General features: G+C 45.5%; 1 protein-coding gene across 1 annotated transcript in view; it reads left to right on the plus strand.

Annotated features, from left to right (window-relative positions):
* Nucleotides 1-18773, plus strand: part of T265_09677 (hypothetical protein) — a gene marked incomplete at both ends in the record, with an annotated part of 80807 nt that overhangs the window by 49432 nt on the left and 12602 nt on the right. Inside the window, 5 exons of the mRNA XM_009175832.1 lie at nucleotides 960-1051; nucleotides 3000-3049; nucleotides 4760-4887; nucleotides 9578-9841; nucleotides 16320-16387. Of these exons, the coding sequence (XP_009174096.1) occupies nucleotides 960-1051; nucleotides 3000-3049; nucleotides 4760-4887; nucleotides 9578-9841; nucleotides 16320-16387 (602 nt within the window). The remainder of the gene's footprint in view (nucleotides 1-959; nucleotides 1052-2999; nucleotides 3050-4759; nucleotides 4888-9577; nucleotides 9842-16319; nucleotides 16388-18773) is intronic.

Genomic DNA, 18773 nt, shown 5'->3' on the forward strand with positions numbered 1-18773 from the left:
GCTCAACTGGTTAGAGCGCGAATTTACTGACCGGAATGTCCGTGGTTCGAACCAGACCTCTGCCTCTCGACTTTCCCTGTCTAGGCTTGGGCTACCTGGCAGTATCCCAGCCCTCGTGCCTCCTTCGTGTGGCATGTCAGCTAGGCAGCGAAAGAGTGCTACAGCTGAACGATTATTTTCTTTTTTATTTACTGAAAGTATTATGGGGCAAAATGTCTGTCCACCTGTTGACTAAAAAGTTGGCAGCATATGGTCACTTGTCCAAACCCTGTTTCGCGGTCGTCTACACTGTCCTTTCTGCCCATTTAGTCTATTCGTACTGGCCGATTACAGTTCACAAAGAAGTCAGTAAAGAACTCCGGCTTATTTGCATGTGCTTTCCTCATCCAGTTTCCTTGTTCGACCTTTGTCAGAAAAGAAGCAGTGTTTTCTTGTAAATATAGAGATGGCTCGCCGTAAACCTAGGAACCCAAGAAAACCAGATATTTGCGGGATGATCTTGATTGTTGCAGTCGATTGGGGCGAGATGGCCAAAGCGGGTAGAGCGCGAGTTTACTGACCGGAAGGTCCGTGGTTCGAACCAGACCTCTGCCTCTCGACTTTCCCTGTCTAGGCTTGGACTACCTGGCAGTATCCCAGTCCTCGTGCAACCTTTAGGTGGCATGATAGTTAGGCACCGAAAGGGTGTCACAGCTGAACGAGTTGATTAGGGGCTATTTGATTCGTCCTCGGGGCTTCCCAGAGCTCTTATTTGGTCGCGCCATACCTCGCAGCCCATTTGCAGACTTACTCTAACCTCTACAGATGAGTGAACTTATTTGAACGTTTTCGGTCGAAATTTCCGTACACACAGTAGTCCAAGCGTAACTGTCATCTTTGCACACTACCCCTTTTGGCAGTTCATGCCCGTGTGTTCCTCTTCTTTCGCGTTTTCCCAATATTGATCCCCATTGTTATAGAACAACGGCACAAACGTGAACGAATTCGTTGTGAATACTGGTGCGAAAAACATTCAAGATATCGGAAAAATTTACGAAGTGAATGGTCAACAGTGAGTTATGTATTTCGTTCATCTAATCTGCAAGGATCTTCCTTGTTGCAGGCAAGATATCATCTAAACTAGACTACTAGATAGCACAGACAACCTTCGCTTAGAAGCACTAGAATCTGACGTAGCCGGGTACTCTTTTCTACTCGAGCATCACTTTCCATTCAGAGTGACTAACAAAAGACCCGGTGTTGCGTACTGTTTCCTTTTTTGCCCCGGACGTCCGTTGTACGAAAACATCAAGGGGTCTGCTTTAGAGCGAGCTCTTGCTTGAAATTTATGGTTTAAGACGTATCCATATCGCGATCGGTTGCTAGATTTGTGCAGATAGTGTGACTAACTGTTTCGTACTTTGATTATCTCCATAAACCTGCTGATCCTATATGGACATTATGGGGCGGAAACCCGTCCTTTGGTGTACTTTGGAGTTGGGAAGCTTTTTTTAAAAGCTGGACTATCATTTGTGAGCAAAATGGGTCTGACCCATTCACGATGTTGTTGTTTACATGACTAAGCATGACTCTTACCATGTCACCGAGCAATTTGCAAATTTCATCAATGTTCGTCTAATTTCACACAGACACACTATCAAGTTGAATATGGTTTTATTTATCACTGTAAGCGTTTTGGTAGCCTAACTATGCTCTGTCCAACTTCCTCAACGATGTTGATTGGTTGCACTGACACGTCGATTCCAGTGCGTCACTAGTCTCGCAACATCCCAAAATACGAAAAAATAAATCGTTTTGACACCCTTTCGATGCTCTTGTCACTGGACTCGAACGAAGCCCGAGGGCCAGTACATTGTCAAAGTGTTCAGACTTAGGATGAAGGAACTAGATAACCGGACTGGGTTCTAAGTGGGGGGAACGTTTTTTCAACAGCTGCGCACTTTTTTCGCTCAGCTGTCTCGAGCTCCAAATCCGGTATAAAGAACCATCCCCGCCAGATTCACAAATGTGGCATCTGAGTAGTTGGACCCGAGGAAAATTCGATTTTGTTGTTTTACAGCTTGATCACCCGTACATCATCCATCTTACAGTTTTTCGTGTGCATATACGAGTACTCTGTGTGACGATCTCTCTTAAATCCGTACCTAACGGTCCACATAGCGATCGCTCGTGAATTTATGGAAGCGTGGAACTCCACCGAACAAATTAGGAGCAAGTATACCGAAATGAACCCTATTTATCAGCCACTGAACCAGAACTACAGAGGTCTGAGGTGCACAAGCAACCAGACGATTAAGTCATAAAAAAGCAGGAAAGCCCAGTTCAAACGGACACATCAATCAGATTAGAGGAGGCCCTAAGTCACTAAACCAAAGTACCAAATTAGCCGGTGAATGCAGGTACACAAGTCGTTACAATCGAGAAAATAGGGCGGTTCAACCAACCCGTCAAGGTCGAGATCGGACCACAACGCAATACAAGTTGTGAAGAAGCCAATCAAAGCGAAGGTGGAACTAATAAAAACAGAAGGCATTGAGATAATCAATGGACCCTAAGTAAGACAGACCACAACTCAGCAAAGATAAAAAAACGGACCAATAAATTCACGAAGAACGCTATCACCTAACTATCCAATCTTTTTAAGAGGTAATAGATAATCTTCAAATGGAGTATAAACATACACCCTAATGGTGACGAAGGGTCTGCAAGCCGATTGCCAAGCTCGGCGAACGGATCAAATTCTACCTGACCAACAACCAACGCAATGATTGATCACAAGTAGCATGATGTCAAACTGCGCTTGATTTCCTTTATGTGCTAAGAAACAACTGATGAAGGTAACCCAAACGTCGTATCTCGCCATCTGTGAAACCGACTCCGAAGCGCCATAAGGCCACCTGAAATCAGTCGTTTTGTAGGTCCCCACTCTCAATCTGTCTGCTGTTTTTTTACTGACTATGTGATTCTGACTTTTGTTCTGCCTCTGCCACTCTTCACAGAATTCTGGACATTTGGGATAATGTGGAAGCGAATATGCTCAATGGTACAGGTGAGCAGCAGGTGTCTGTGTACACTTTAGGGGTGTCACTTTCAAGTTTTTCTACTGTTACGTCATCGGACTTGAGGTAAATCGAGGCGTGCAGCAGTGTAATAAAAATGAACCCTTACACTTTCAGAATAAAAATAGTTCTGTGTAGTTTCTTTTTAATGATTTGGTGAAATCACTTGGATGGATATGCTGTTTGCCAGAAATAAACATGAACCGCCACCACACTGAGTCGCGCTGAACGCTTTTGTGTGATTTGACTTGTTTTTCTCACTTAATCACTACTGGAAGCCCGTCGTAGCCCAGGGAACTACGGCAAGTTCCAATTGGTCGTTTCAGTTTCAGTTACTTTTCCCCCGTTCATCCCACTTGCTGCTAAACTGTCCCACCGGTTCTCACAGGAAGACCACTGGACCGACTGAGAACCAACTGCATACACTTGTGAGCGCGTTTGGCAAAGCGTGGTTCGCGAATACTGGATAACATAACAAATCACTAGTGTACGCCGAATATGGTCAACCACCAACGCGATCGGTACGCGTGGGGCTGATGTCACAGTGCATTCACAGGCAGAGTGGCACGCAATCACATATGAGACGGGACGTGTTACTGTTTGTTGCACTCATCGCGGTATCCAACTGAACTGTCCAATTTTTAAGCCATACTGTGAGACTCAATGCCAAATTGGGCTGCCAACATACGGAGCTCGACAGTGTCATTCGTCGATCCACCTAGGAGCCATATGAAGTTAGCTCCGCTATTGAGCTGAGTCCTTTCCCCCGACTACACCGAGCAGCCAACCGCACTCAAACATTGTAAATGCAGTTTGCCAGACAGATTCTTCCAATCTTGGAGAAAGCCGCTCGCGGTGGACAGAACTTCGAACAATATACTTCGCTTTCACTCGCGTACGATGCAACCAAATTACACCCTTCACTCAGCCCACAATCTGCTCGACTTCATCCATACGCAATCCACTGCGGATCGGTTTGTAGCACCATCCTTCAGGTCAGGAATGACAGAAGAATTTGATATGAGGCATAACATTTATAAAAGTATTTTGTTGAGGCGGTCACTGCTGGTCAAACCAGTTCATCAATAAACCAAGGTTTTTGTGAATCCGGTCTCGGACTTTTGGCACAACTCAACACTATCTCTGTATCCATAACATGTACTTGTTTGTGTGTGTGTTTGTGCATTTTGTCGCCAAACCGTAGGTCATATCGCATGTCATTCTTGATCAATTGGCCTCGATCTCTTGTGCATTGCAGTTTCAACAATCTAATTTTGACGAAGAAACGACTAATGTGTAAAGACAGATGGCATTCTAGCAAACCACCGCACGACACTACCTGATTGGTCCAATACAAACTACCTTGAGTAGTATATTCTCCCGTACACCGTGCACTTTTACAACGAAAGTCGACTCAGTTATCAAGCCCATTAAGGAACACGCATTGTTAGTCTAATGTATTTAGATACCGTCTATTTCCTACGTAAAACCGGGAGGACGCTGCAGGCTTTCACTGTCAACGGAGAACTTTCGGCTGTTTTTTTAGAAGGAAGTGGATACTCGAAGTCTACCTCATTCTTCCCATGTTGTGTAAAGGCGATTGCTTTATCTCGCTTATTGGTGTCCCGAAACCTTCCTACTCTTCAAGTTTTCCATGGGGGTTTTATTTAACCAAGCCTCCATTTTTCCGTTTCTGCTAGATGGTACGGTCGCAGCTCCAGGCCTCAGGGTTGGGTCGACCGTCGAATTCCACGTGCCAGATATTTGCCGTTCTGTGACCTCATATGCCGTGAATACGACAACTACTCAGGAAAGAGACGATGTTGAGGTACGTCCTTTGTCTCTTTACGTTCTTTGGAAATAGCTTATTCATCGCTTGTCTTCTGTAAACGCGCGAAAGGTTTGACGGCCCGGTGTTTGAGTTTGGCCTGTTACTGTACAACACCTCAGTGATCGGGTCTTCGTATGCCCGTACATCGCTTGCCAAAATATGTACCTAGATTGTTCAACTACTATAATACACGCTTTGGTGCTGTCGGTGCTACTCGCCTTCCAGGATGGGGACCGCGTGATCCTCACTGTGCCTGGTTGAGGACACTACAAGATACGGCTGCCAACCAATGTCAGTGGCGTTCTTGTTGTCAATTTCTATCCAGATCGTCTGAGTGAGTGTCTGGAGGTATAGGCACCTCGGAATGATTGTGGTAAGCTAGCACTAACTCCCTTCCCCATCCACCTTTAATCTTATCTTTACACTAAGGCTTTCAAATAAATCATGGTTGTACGGCAGTGAAGCATCAGTGTTGAACACTGATGTCATACTGTCGATGATGATGATGATGATGATAACACTGGTGAAAGTCTTCTTCGCGTTCCAACTATATTTGAAGTAATTGCTAGTTGTGTGTCTTGTGTGACCTCTTCGGACGCGCTCCCCGCCTTGTCACGCCAACAAATGCACTCTACAGTGCATAAGGCATACCACTACGGACCCCTTATGTGCTCCAGGTTACTTTGCACTGAAATCATTGGCTAAATAATGTCCGTACGATGTCGATGTTGCGTCCTAAGATATGAGTCCGACGTCTACTTTGGAAGCTCGAACGAAGTTAGGTCATATCAACTTTGGTCGTTCCAGAAAATTTGCACTTTTCCAAAGACTGTATGGTAGGAACAACACCATCACTTTACTCGGTTTCAGCTAATTGCACTTACACACCGTCGAAATGTGCGGAATGACCACCACCATAATAGCCAGGGTTGGAGTGATCGAATACAACAAGTAAAGTGCGCAGTTTAGTATCTGTTTAGTAGCACCAAACCCTACGGAGGTTTAGTTATAGTAGGGTTTCGCGTCGACGTTCGAAAACACCCCGGACCCCCGCTTGTACATGCCAGTTCTAAGTGATTCATTTTGGTTGCGTTATCTATCGCACTGATACCCTGGTAGTTCGCATAAAACGTTCAATCGTTTTTTGGTGTCGGTAGCAGTATACAGGGAAACCAGGAACACTTCATCTTTCCAACTTGACAAGAGAGACTTAAGGACTTTGTATATTTCCGCCAAGATGCTGTCTTCTCATGGGCGCTTTTTTTCCTTTGCTAGCTCCATTGTCTCAGTCTGGGCTACAGGCGTCACAATGGATAATGTGGGAGTTGTGGCGAGATGACTCAGTGGCTAGAGCACGAATTTACTGGCCGTAAGTTCCTTAGTTCGAACCCGGCCACTGCCTTTCGACTTTCCCTGTCTAGACCTGGGAAACGTGACAGTATCCCAGCCCTCTTGCCTACTTCGGGTGGCATTGCAATTAGGCAGTACTACAGCTGAATGGTGCTGGTGGCTTGGTGTGCGATCGTGTGGTGAACTGAAGTGTCCGGTCGACCTCTGAAGCTTTTTCTCGTAGTTCATCGCTTGCTGATCTTGCGGGAAAAGATGAGAATAATCAACATTTGCAGCTCTCTCCATGTTAGGAATCATTCCTGACCAGTAACCCAAAAGTGGATGTTTTGCAAGAGTAATCGAGGCGCGTGCTTATTATGTAAGGAAATGGCATCAATTACAAGAATAAGCCAGGTATGTGGTGATGAATCTACGGTAGATGGGGACTTTGATGAGTGAAAGGTAGACCTGGCTTAGTGGCTGATGGGCGAAAGCATCCGAAAGAATTCATCAGGTGGGACTAAAAAACACGACAGTAATCTCTCCCAGTGAATCTTGGGAAGAGGACAAGTGAGGAATAAATATTAGTGCGGCCGAATGCAAGGACTAATAAAACTATCAATGATTGATGGAAACACCGGACGTGGGCTCTCACTAGTTTTGACAGATCAGCGAAATTTAGCTGAAAATACAGAAACCCAGACATTTCGCGGTAGATCTTAAATAAAATAAAATAATCGTCCAGCTGTATCACTTGGGACGAGATGGCCCAAGTGATTAGAGCGCGAATTTACTGACCGGAAGGTCCGCGGTTCGAACCCGACCTCTGCCTCTCGACTTCCCTTGTCCAGACTTGGGCAACCTGGCAGTATCCCAGCCGTCTTGCTTCGTTCGGGTGGCATGGCAGCTAGGCACTGGAAGGGTGTTACAGCTGAGAGAAAATCCTTTTGGTACCTAGCTTACATGCCACCCGAAGGTAGCTCGACGGCTGGGATACTGATTACCGAGACCTAGAAGTCCAGGTCTGTTTCGAGCGACGGACCTTCCGGTCAGTAAATTCGTGCTCTAACCACTGAGTCATCTAGGCAGTACTACAGCTGAATGGTGCTGGTGGCTTGGTGTGCGATCGTGTGGTGAACTGAAGTGTCCGGTCGACCTCTGAAGCTTTTTCTCGTAGTTCATCGCTTGCTGATCTTGCGGGAAAAGATGAGAATAATCAACATTTGCAGCTCTCTCCATGTTAGGAATCATTCCTGACCAGTAACCCAAAAGTGGATGTTTTGCAAGAGTAATCGAGGCGCGTGCTTATTATGTAAGGAAATGGCATCAATTACAAGAATAAGCCAGGTATGTGGTGATGAATCTACGGTAGATGGGGACTTTGATGAGTGAAAGGTAGACCTGGCTTAGTGGCTGATGGGCGAAAGCATCCGAAAGAATTCATCAGGTGGGACTAAAAAACACGACAGTAATCTCTCCCAGTGAATCTTGGGAAGAGGACAAGTGAGGAATAAATATTAGTGCGGCCGAATGCAAGGACTAATAAAACTATCAATGATTGATGGAAACACCGGACGTGGGCTCTCACTAGTTTTGACAGATCAGCGAAATTTAGCTGAAAATACAGAAACCCAGACATTTCGCGGTAGATCTTAAATAAAATAAAATAATCGTCCAGCTGTATCACTTGGGACGAGATGGCCCAAGTGATTAGAGCGCGAATTTACTGACCGGAAGGTCCGCGGTTCGAACCCGACCTCTGCCTCTCGACTTCCCTTGTCCAGACTTGGGCAACCTGGCAGTATCCCAGCCGTCTTGCTTCGTTCGGGTGGCATGGCAGCTAGGCACTGGAAGGGTGTTACAGCTGAGAGAAAATCCTCTTGGTACCTAGCTTACATGCCACCCGAAGGTAGCTCGACGGCTGGGATACTGATTGCCGAGACCTAGAAGTCCAGGTCTGTCTCGAGCGACGGACCTTCCGGTCAGTAAATTCGTGCTCTAACCACTGAGTCATCTTGTGGTAGATCTGCTGGGAATTTACAAACAAGTCGCTGTGACGTTGACAGAAGACGTAGGCAAAGACAATAACCTAGCCCGACAGATACACTCATTTGCATGCCAATTCGGTTTTCACCAGTGGCTCACCTAAATCTCTCCTTTATAATATTTAGCATAATCTACAACGAACCTGGGGTAGAAGAACATTCCCCGATCGGCTAACATTTCTGTTAAATACCATTCCTGGCTACAGATTTGTCCCAGGATCGCGATAGTTACGGTCGATCACGATGTCGTCTACGTATTGGCCACACACTTTCGTGAATAATCAGTTTTCAGTTACCTGTACCAGACTAGATTCACCCCCTGCCTACAACAGTAATTGTATCCTGTCAACGCTAGAAAAAGTATCAATGCATTCAATGTACCACAGACTTACAGCATCGGCTTTTGTATCCACTGCTGTAGTGAACTACCTATGCAACAGCATCTGCTACGGAGTGAATTTGACAATATGCAAGGCTTCTCCGAATAGGGAACGTTGCACTCGCTTCAGGATGACTCGTTCAATCAGCTTCAGCAGAACGGTGATGCAAGTGATTCGTCTCAAGTTTTTTGTCCTTTCCTCTTTACTTGCTTCATCTTAGCCACTCGCCAACAGCCATGAATTTCCGTAGTGGAAGGGCAGGTGCCTATAGCCTAGATGGAGCACAATACTCATGTGGTTTTTGGAAACTGTTCGACAGCTTCACCCAGCTAAGTACATTGCCTGACTTTCCGTCAACCGTATGTTCTACTGGAGTTTTGTTGCATTTTCAGTCATTTGGGATAGTTCACAATACTAGTAAACCCCCCAGGTAGTCAGGTACGACAATCAGATGCCGACAGGACCGACCCGAATAAGTCCTAGTGGCGATGGAAAGGAAAGCGAGTAAAATCAGACAGTTCTGAAACTGCGCTACCAAAAGTAATATATGTGTTTGTAAATTCAATAGACGATCGATTAATAATTCGGTGCAAACTGCTTGGGAACTGAACGTTTCCAATAATTTCTGGCACTAGCTGAATGCCATCTCCAAATCTTCGGAGAAACGAAGATTTCAGATAAATGGTATTGTAGACGAGTATCATGACCTTGAAATAGATGTTCAGTTAAAATAAAGTATCAGCTGATCCGTTGTAGGTTTGTAACTACTAAGTTCCAAAGTTGGATAGCACGGTCACTTTGAAAGCACCATCAATATGCGACGAGTTGACTTGGAAGATTGCCCCACATTTGAGAACATTCTATTCTAATTGCATCCTACCATTTCAGTCTATCTTCGCGCGTTCAGACACTTTTTTCACTTCGTTCTTCTAGGTCACCGTGTTTTCCGGATCCCCGCCTAATTCGACAGACCCGCTGGCCAAATGGCGTACAGATATGTTTTGCACAAAAGATACTGGCTGTCCGCCTCAAGGACTTTTGTCACTGCAAAGATGTGTAGCCAGAAAAGGTGGTGATCTACCGCTCTTTCTCTCCCAACCATTTTTCTTGGGTGCTGACCCTGAAATAGCTGCTGCCTTCGATGGTTTACCCACCCCGACGAAAGAGAAATATTCAACATGGGTGCACATAGAACCGGTACGTATCACCACCACCATGATGCATCTTTTGAATCGGCGTTGTTTGGCGTGTTTTGTCTGGTCTCTGTTTGCATGGACATTGCTGTTGTACTGAACAAACTGTGGTTGCAAGAGTCTCCTGAAAATTCGTCTTTTAACTCAAACCCGATGTAATGAACTCGTCGCGCTTTGTGAATCCTAAGAGTGCTGTAGGATACTGATGTCACGGTTTATTAATCATTGAAGATCTTTCTTCCATAGGCTGTTTTTTTCAGTGTCATATCAATTTTTTTCATGGTTCACGACTTAGAATTGTATCCACCATGGAACTTTCTGCACAACGTTTGCTTGCTTTCACCTTATCGGGGCCGAACAGTCATCATGATAATAATCTGACGGTTGTTCGTTGTTACAACTTTTTTTCCACTCGGTCTTGTATAGAACGATGAGAAACACTTTGAAGGTCTCCTTATATCCGTCTGTTTCCACTGCCCTAGTGATGTTGTCCAGTGTGTTTAATCGTTTTGCTTAACTTCAGCAAAACCTTGTTGGTTAATTTGTACATCATATCGTTTCATACACCGAATGAATTTCCGGGCGAATTTTCCTCCACTTTTCGTCTAACATCAACTACAAGCTCCCAGTCACTGAAAATAGTGCCAGTAGTGCCAACTGCGTATTCGGTGGCGCTCTATTTTGATAGTTCGGCGAGAATTTTCACTTGACTCTCGCTTTTTACCCGATGCAAACTTGACCTGCATATTTGCAGAATTGCAGACCGTCCCCTCGACTTCCCCTGTCTAGGCTTGGGCGACCTGGCAATACCCCAGCCCTCGTGCCTCCTTGGTGTGGCATGGCAGTGAAGCACCGAAAGGGTGCTACAGCTGAACGATTTTTTTCGTCAGGGCCAATAAATCAGGATTGGATGTGAATTCGCATCGTAAACCGACACATTCTGTATGAATTATCGATCCAGAAGAATTTGGTAAACCATCAGCGGGTTTATAACTGGGCTTCCCAGTCGGTTCCGAACTTATTCCATTTGTTTAATATCTACTTGTCTTCCATGCTATCTTTTGAACTCACAAAAACGGAGCTAACGTGGTGTGTTCTGGTGAAGTCTTTAAAAGCCACTATTATAGGTATGCCGCAGCAAAAAACTATCCAGTGTCCTTCATTGAGAAGGTGTTCGATGAGTCGCAGGAAAGACAGAACTATCTTAGTCCCCTGCGAAGCACAAATTACTCAGCGAATTCATGTGTTTTGAATTACGCACGGTCTTCAAAGTCGATTAAATTAGCGAGATCTAGTACACCTCAAAAATTCCATCAGCCCAGATGATCCAACTTACCGCCTGTACAAAATCTCTGGTCTAGATTTCAACGCATTCGGTCCCGAAAGTCATTCACAATTCTCAAAACTTGAAAACTACTGGGCTCTTACTACCCACATCTTGGTGCGAAACCACGTTTTCTCTGCACAGGCTCGGTCACTTCACAAAGTCCTGATAATAGATACGGTGCCGTAGTGTGCTTTGGCGAGTCACAACAACCCGTCTGCGTCTATCGAAACCACTATCAGTCCGTGTCTGCCATGTGGTCAGGGCTCGAAAACATCAACCAAAAACATTACTCAGGTGCTCCGGGCCAAACTAGGTTCCTGTCTTATCAAACAAACTGAGCCTCATGTGGTGTATAATAGGCGAACTCTAAACAGCTTAGTGGTATAAGATCTTATGATCCGACGTTTTTCAAAGTCTTACGACCAATTGAATATAGGTGAAGTGCAGCGAAATTTGTGTCCGTCATCAGCTCTTCTGATTGGTATGATCCTGTGAGCTGTTGGAAGTCACTGCGACCAGCTTGTGTTAGCTTTGTAGGGTTCATTGTGTGTGTGTTCCCTGGATTGTGTGCTTGCGATATGCCTCGCTTTGTTTTGTTTGATGTGATGCATCCATATGGAGATTCCAGTTCGTCCCGGGGGCCACTGTGTCTACTGAGTTATATTCTAAATCCCGGCCAGATAGACGGGCTTCTGGCTACATCGCACTTCGGTTGCATTGATCTCCAGTTCTTCGTAGAGGAAACGGTACGTGGATGGAGAAGATGATGGGAGAGGCCCGTAAAGTTCCGCAGACTTTTGAGTGAAAGTATCTAAGCAGTTACGAATGAATATAAGCCTACGGAAGCGACGATCAGTATCCGACAAATGATTTCCCGGAATCTGCGTTTTCGAGGTTACCATTTCATATTTAAAACTGTCTATGTCCAATGCCTTTTCCTGTGGCTTCTTCGTATAGGTGATTTGTTTAAGTGAGCAATTTTTCAAGGTCAACAAATACCTCGAGTCGGAAAACAGAGCCTAGCGAAATAAAATGTCTCAAGTTACCGGAAAATGTGTGCTTGAAATGAACGACTGTTGCAGGTAGCTCTGTGGTCGGATAATTTTTGGAGCTTGCTGCAGCCTACATCATACTCGTTGACGCAACGTATGCAAGAGGGTCACTCCTGTATCCAAATTTTGTTTGCTGTCTTCTACTCGAGTAGACGGGTACGAAAACCTGTCTCCTTGCACCTCTTATTCTGAGTGATCGTGATTAAAACAATCATTACCTTCTGATGACCAGCTCGAATTTTGAAGAACGTAGTGCTTTCAGCATTGTACTCACAGTATTCCGTTGAATGGAAGTGAGACGTAAGTCTTACCATCAATTCTAGGCGATCTGTGTCCGTAGATTGGGCACTTTTTGATATCGCCCTGGAAGCATTCAGGTCATGTTTACTGGCATCGAATTTCTCCATCGCAAATGGCGAAGTATGACAGGCTGTAATCAGTCGGCCCAGGAGATTTATCATACTTTGGGGCTAGAGATGTACTTGCTTAGCTGTTCATTAAAACGTCAACCATTAAACCCAAATCTAAATAGAAAATAAGCCTGCAACTCTCAGTTGGAACTGCTCAGTGAGACTGTCGTTGCTTACGCAATACACTAACTAGAAGCTAGCTGACTAACATGCCCTTCGGGGTCCACGATATCTAGGTTGGTTAAGCGAACCTAGCTCACATGCACGACTAACAGGCACTCATCCGTCTCAACTGGGTGAAGTCAATTGTTCAACTTGGACGAGACATAAAGTTGAATCTTATCGGGTGTTTTGATGATTACAGGCAGGAAAGATACGGCTCCCTTGGTGCGTAGTGTTCAGTGAGCTTTGGACGTCCTGTAATGAACAGAAGAGATTAGTTTGTCTAGCGAACTACCACTAGGAGGTAAATGTGACTGCATTGCTTACTCTATAACGCGAGCAGCTGGGCGGTGACGCTCTTGTATAACTCACCGTCATTTTCGTATTGACTTATATCTTTTAGCTAATATCCACTGAGTATTAAACCCCAGAGAATGCGACAATTACCTGAAACGCATAAGGCCTTAGTACAGGACAGACAGACTGCAATCCGAATAGATTCCCCTGCTTCAGTATCAACAGTTAAGTTTTGGGGTGAATGAATTTATCTCGTAGCTGGATTAAAGGTTATCGCTTGCTTCGTCAGAACACGGGCGTAGCTGGATGGTCGGCTAGATTTCCCTAACCTGGGCCGACGAGCGTTCTCATTTTGCCTACATCAGGCAAAGCCATCATCGTCTCTTGCCTCCAATTGGCGCTTTAAAGCATTGGTAATAGTATTATACTATAAATCCATTGCTTTCAATTTGCCCCTCCCGGGAGCTAAAAATCTGGACGCACACGGATATACGCAACATAGTGTACTGGGCCTTGGTGTTTCGGTCGAAGTCAACGTTATAGCAGGACTTCCTTGCGGATCGCCTGGCAACCACGCCTGTGCGCTTTCTGGAGAGGCCGGCTGCTACACCGCTACAATATGCGTGCTCACCTTGGGACAAGCCTAAAGCTCTTCATCGCACAGTTGGCAAGGTTCATTATCACACCAGGACAAGCGGTCCCTAGGACACCGGCAACAAGTCAGCAGGTCACAAAGCCCACCGAATTCACTGTCCTGAGACTGCCATATCTGGGTTGAGATCCACCACCCTCGACTATCGAAGGCAGGTTGTCCGTCACAGATGTTGAGCAACCACTGCACTGCACGAGAGCACGTAGAAGAGCGCTTAGGGATGTCGCGGTCCCACTGTGCACCCTAACACACGCCGTCACACCTGTTGTGCACACCAACTGCATTTAAGTCAGACACAAAGGGGCACGGGCCAATAGGGAATCAGATACAAGGTGGAACGGCCTTGGGCACGTGCTGAGTGGAGTGACGTTGGTCACGTGGCCTTTGGCCAGGTCGGTGGCTGCCTGAAATGTCTCCACCATTCTTGTTCAATTCTACCCTCTGGGGGAACGTAATCACAATAGGAACAAGCACAAACGATAAGGAACAGGTGGATACACGTAGAACCGGTAGTGGCGAGGTTAGCAAGTGGTTGACTGTCCGTCCTGTGAATCGTCATTCGAAGTTCGTGTTGTATGAAATATCGGGGAACATGAACACCAGTTCTATGAAAAGCAAGACTACTTGCTGTTAACCTGAGATGACAGTAGGTCCGAACATTTTAAATCACGCGAAAGGTCAACAATAATACTACATAATATTTATTCCCACTAGTCATATTGTTCTGACCCCCCCCCCCCCCACTCCAACTGGCTTATAAGGCAGATCGCAGTACGCTTGTTTCTATTGCTGTCCACGTTAGCTTCATTGCGTCCTCTTTGTGCAGAAGTAAGTTTATAGATGAATGTTCTTCTCATCGTCCCCTTGGTGTTTTTCGTTAGATAGAGGTTCCTGCTAGCTAATACGTTCCCATATCTGGTTGGCTATTTGATCATTCCCCTCTGGCTTCCCGTACCTCCAGGTTTACCGCCAGTGGTTCTGGCCTTTTCCACTGATAGTACTGATATCCTTCAAGCTGTTTTTCATCATTTTCTTTCAGGCGTGATACTGATTACCTTCAAGTGTTCCGTCTTGGTAGGCTTTTGAAATGTCACCAACTGAGCCTTGCATTGGTCATTTCTTTGACATCCATATATGGTTGGATTTTTTACTCCTTCGAAATGAATCCATCTAAGTGTGACGATGATGATGATTTCGCATCGTTCTCTTTTTTCTTCGGAACTTGCGGAACGTTCTGTAGTTTGTAGGTGTGTATTTCGTCACATTAACTGGTCCGTGTGCCTGGATATTATTCTATCTCTCACTCTGAAACATTCCTTTAAAAGCTGGAGAAACTCTCATAGGGACTTGTGTCGAGTTAATTGTCTTCACAGTCTCATGCGTAGGTCTGTATACTCTTGCTCCTCTATCTTTTCCAGCCCCACGTAAGACGGACTTTTGTCTTTATAGACAATACCTGGAAATCAGCACTATTCGTAAGGTCAATCAAAACTCTGAGTGGCCAAATATGAATACCAGAAAACCTTACCCCACTACAGTCTAACGTAGAGAAATCACATGAATTAGGTGTTAGAAACAGCCATTCAACGAACGTAAGTGTTATCTGTGACCCGTCCAACATGATGTGGAACACCTGTACACTCTTTGATTTCACCTTGTGAGTGTTGAAAACAACTGCATACGAAAGCGATGAAAATGCCTCAAGTTCTGCGTATTTGCGATTACAAACAGTGTCCGATGACTCTGGGTATTCCACACGACATGCCGTATACCAAACGCAGACCAATTTAGACCCCTGTTAACCATCGCATACACGATGCACTACTTGAAGCTCCCAGATAGGTCACGTTGACTCAACTCTCGCCGTTTCTCATTCTGTACGTGTTTTGAAACACTAGAATTCCCTTCTGCCACATGTATCCGCCCTCTTGATTGACCGTATCTAAAAGCCAGCTTGATGGCCTTCTAGAAAGCGCTGTTATGAACATGTTTAAAGTGTCTAAAACATAAGCAAACCTGTTGTACTTATTGCTAAGAACATATCGCCCCGGTTCCAACCCATCCCACATTGGCCACCTTATTGGGTTTTTATAGGCTTGTGGACTTATTTCTTCAGTCTAATACGTTTGACATCTGACTTTAACCTTCTTGGAGCTCATCAGATTGGCTCTAATATCTATTGACCGTACTTCGTACTCGACTTCCAGCGACAAATAGTGGTTAGATGTCGTCTGCGGGTTCAGCTAAAATTCACCTGGGTCTCTCGTTTGTGGTGCCCTCCAACCGTGTGTGCTACACTGAGGTGGCTTACGTTTAGGGAGCGGAATTCAAGGTGTCTCATAAAGTGGATGAAAATTCTGCTCACGCAGTCCACTGCCGGTTTCGTCACTCTTGGGGCTTGTCTCTGAATCATGGCATGTTCATTTGCGATCATTTTCGGATTGCCAACTCTGGGCTGGGACTATACCAATATTCTGTCACACGGGTAAGAGTTTGTGAGTCTGTCTATTCATCTACCACCATCCTGAGGCTTAAACGCGGTTGCCAGTTCATATTCCCTATTCCACCTCTCGTTCATTCAGACAACTGGATTTGTTTTGGAAGCCTTCAAACGGATCCAGTTCAATATCCTCATGGAAAACTCAGGCTCGTAAGTTAACTCTCTGGTACAATACGTGCATACTATTCTTATCGACTCTGACCTTATTTTCTCCATGAATATCAGTAAAGCACACAAGTAGCTACGTTGTGTTTCCCTGCGAATCTTGGTACCCATATTGTCGTGAATTTCGTTCATCGCCCCAGACTCCTCTGCTCTGCTTATTCATTGTGATCCAGTGGCAGTCGTTCCATGGTTGAAACTTGCACAAAATTACAAGGTACACGTACAAGAGGTCACATGTCGTCGTTCCACTCCTGGCGGTAGTCAGTTCAGTACAACTAACTTTTATTCGCTGTTCATTGCTCAAACCTGGCTATTCTTAGTTGGCACTTTGACTTATTGGACCAACCTCCTTTAGTCGGTTTGCCACAGTCGAGTGAAGGGAATTTGAAGATATTCCCTCAGACGGTTCGAAATACATCAAACACGAAGATGAATAACAAACATTCAGTATTGTGATCACTGTCAAATGCAGCAAAAGATGTGACAGGCTATGCTCACGTGCAGGTCGTACCCACTCGAAAAGCGGAATTACGACGTGCCTGCCACATCCATTTACTGAGTGACTACATTCAGTGTCACCAGTGTGGTCGACTGGCCCCTGATACGGATCTACCGACCAACCCTGACTTATCCACCGTACGCCCGCTCCGACCACAATAGGTTGGCGCTGAGCCGAACATGGGACGTGCAAACCACTGATGCCGATGTAAACCTAAGGAATAAGATGGGCGAGCAAGCACATAGAGGGAGGCTTTTGGAGACTCATCGGCCAATTTGAGCACCAGCATCAGTTCTTCTACATCAAAGCGTTACCTCATCCATCAAGTCCTCCGATTTTCAGCGAGATACTGCTGCACTTCCCCGGATAACTTACCGTAAGAATGCTCTCTGGGGTATTTCTACCATCCCGCAATTTAGGCGCGAATGGATCGTCAAGCTGTAAACCAGTAATTGGATCGCTGCTGGTGCTGCAACGGACTTTGCACCAAATTCCAAAATACCTTTGGCACCACACAAACAGTCTGCTGACCGTCGGAATCAATGGTGGTCGTACAACTCGCCTGTTGTGCGGTCCGCCTGTATAATTCTTTTCAAGCATGTTGCACCTTGCTTTGCATACTTTGTTGCACGCTGCTCGGTGCACCACTCATTTTTTTTGCTTATACCTCAGTATTCTGATGAGTCATCACTCAAACTAGGGTTTGTTTTTCATCAAACAAGACTGTCTTCACTGATCACTCCGAAAAGCACAACAGGTCCGTCTTTTAAAACCCTCTCAACGGAATTCGCTTTGTTTCGCTGCTTTGCATAACGTAGGGAGGAAAATCCGAATTACTTTTTAAGTCTTTGTTTTTGAGTAGATATGTGTACACCATCAAGCTGGTATATGGCAGCTGGTTTTAAGGCGCTAATGGGGACGGAACTCGATGCCAAACTCCACGGTTTTTGTTCCCTGTGCAGTTCGGGCTCGATCAGAATGATCCGATGGGGACGAATGGATTAAGAGGTGTGACCTTCCTGGTATACGGGCAGTATATCATGACAGGCGCTGACTTACAAAGACGGTGCGCGGGAAGTTGGACCAATCTCTGCTAAAATTTCTGGACCGCTTGGTTGTGTGGCCATCGTTTTTTCCTGAGCTGTACAATCCAAAGGGGCGAGATGGCCCAAGTGGTTAGAGTGCGAATTTGCTGATCGGAAGGTCCGTGGTTCGAACCCGACCTCTGTCTCTCGACTTTTGCTGTCTAGGCTTGGACAACCTGGCAGTATCCCAGCCCTCGTGCAACCTTCGGGTGGCACGGCAGTTAGGCACCGAAAGGGTGCTACAGCTGGACGATTTTTTTGTACAATCCAAAGACAGAACGTGAGAAGTCCTAGTGAACGATGTTAGTTGGATGATGTTCCAGGTATGAACTGATGTATAAGAGGATAACGTCATCGTCATCGAACTATCGTCTCTCCATGTGTTTCCACGGTCAGTCCACAGTGAAGTGACCTGAGTTATCCCCTTCACTGAGTAACTGTCGTTTCTCTAAGTCATATCCTCCGTGAACTAAATAGTGCGGTAGCAAAAACTACCGATTAAGTGGGTTTTAACCGCTAGACTTTATTGAAACCGAACGCTTATTAAATGAGTTGTCCCCCTCCTCACACACATTTGCGAAGTCACTGCTCTATGCTGTAACTACGAATCGTTCAGCTGCCATGCCACACGAAGGAGGCACGAGGACCGGGATACTACCAGGTAGCCCAAGCCTAGACAGGGGTCGTCGAGAGGCAGAGGTCTGGTTCGAACCACGGACCTTCCGGTCAGTAAATTCGCGCTCTAACCATTGAGCTATCTCGCTGTAACTGCATGGAAATGTGAAGT

This window comes from Opisthorchis viverrini, assembly GCF_000715545.1.
Source record: "Opisthorchis viverrini unplaced genomic scaffold opera_v5_297, whole genome shotgun sequence".
NCBI classification, from domain to species: Eukaryota; Metazoa; Platyhelminthes; class Trematoda; order Opisthorchiida; family Opisthorchiidae; genus Opisthorchis; species Opisthorchis viverrini.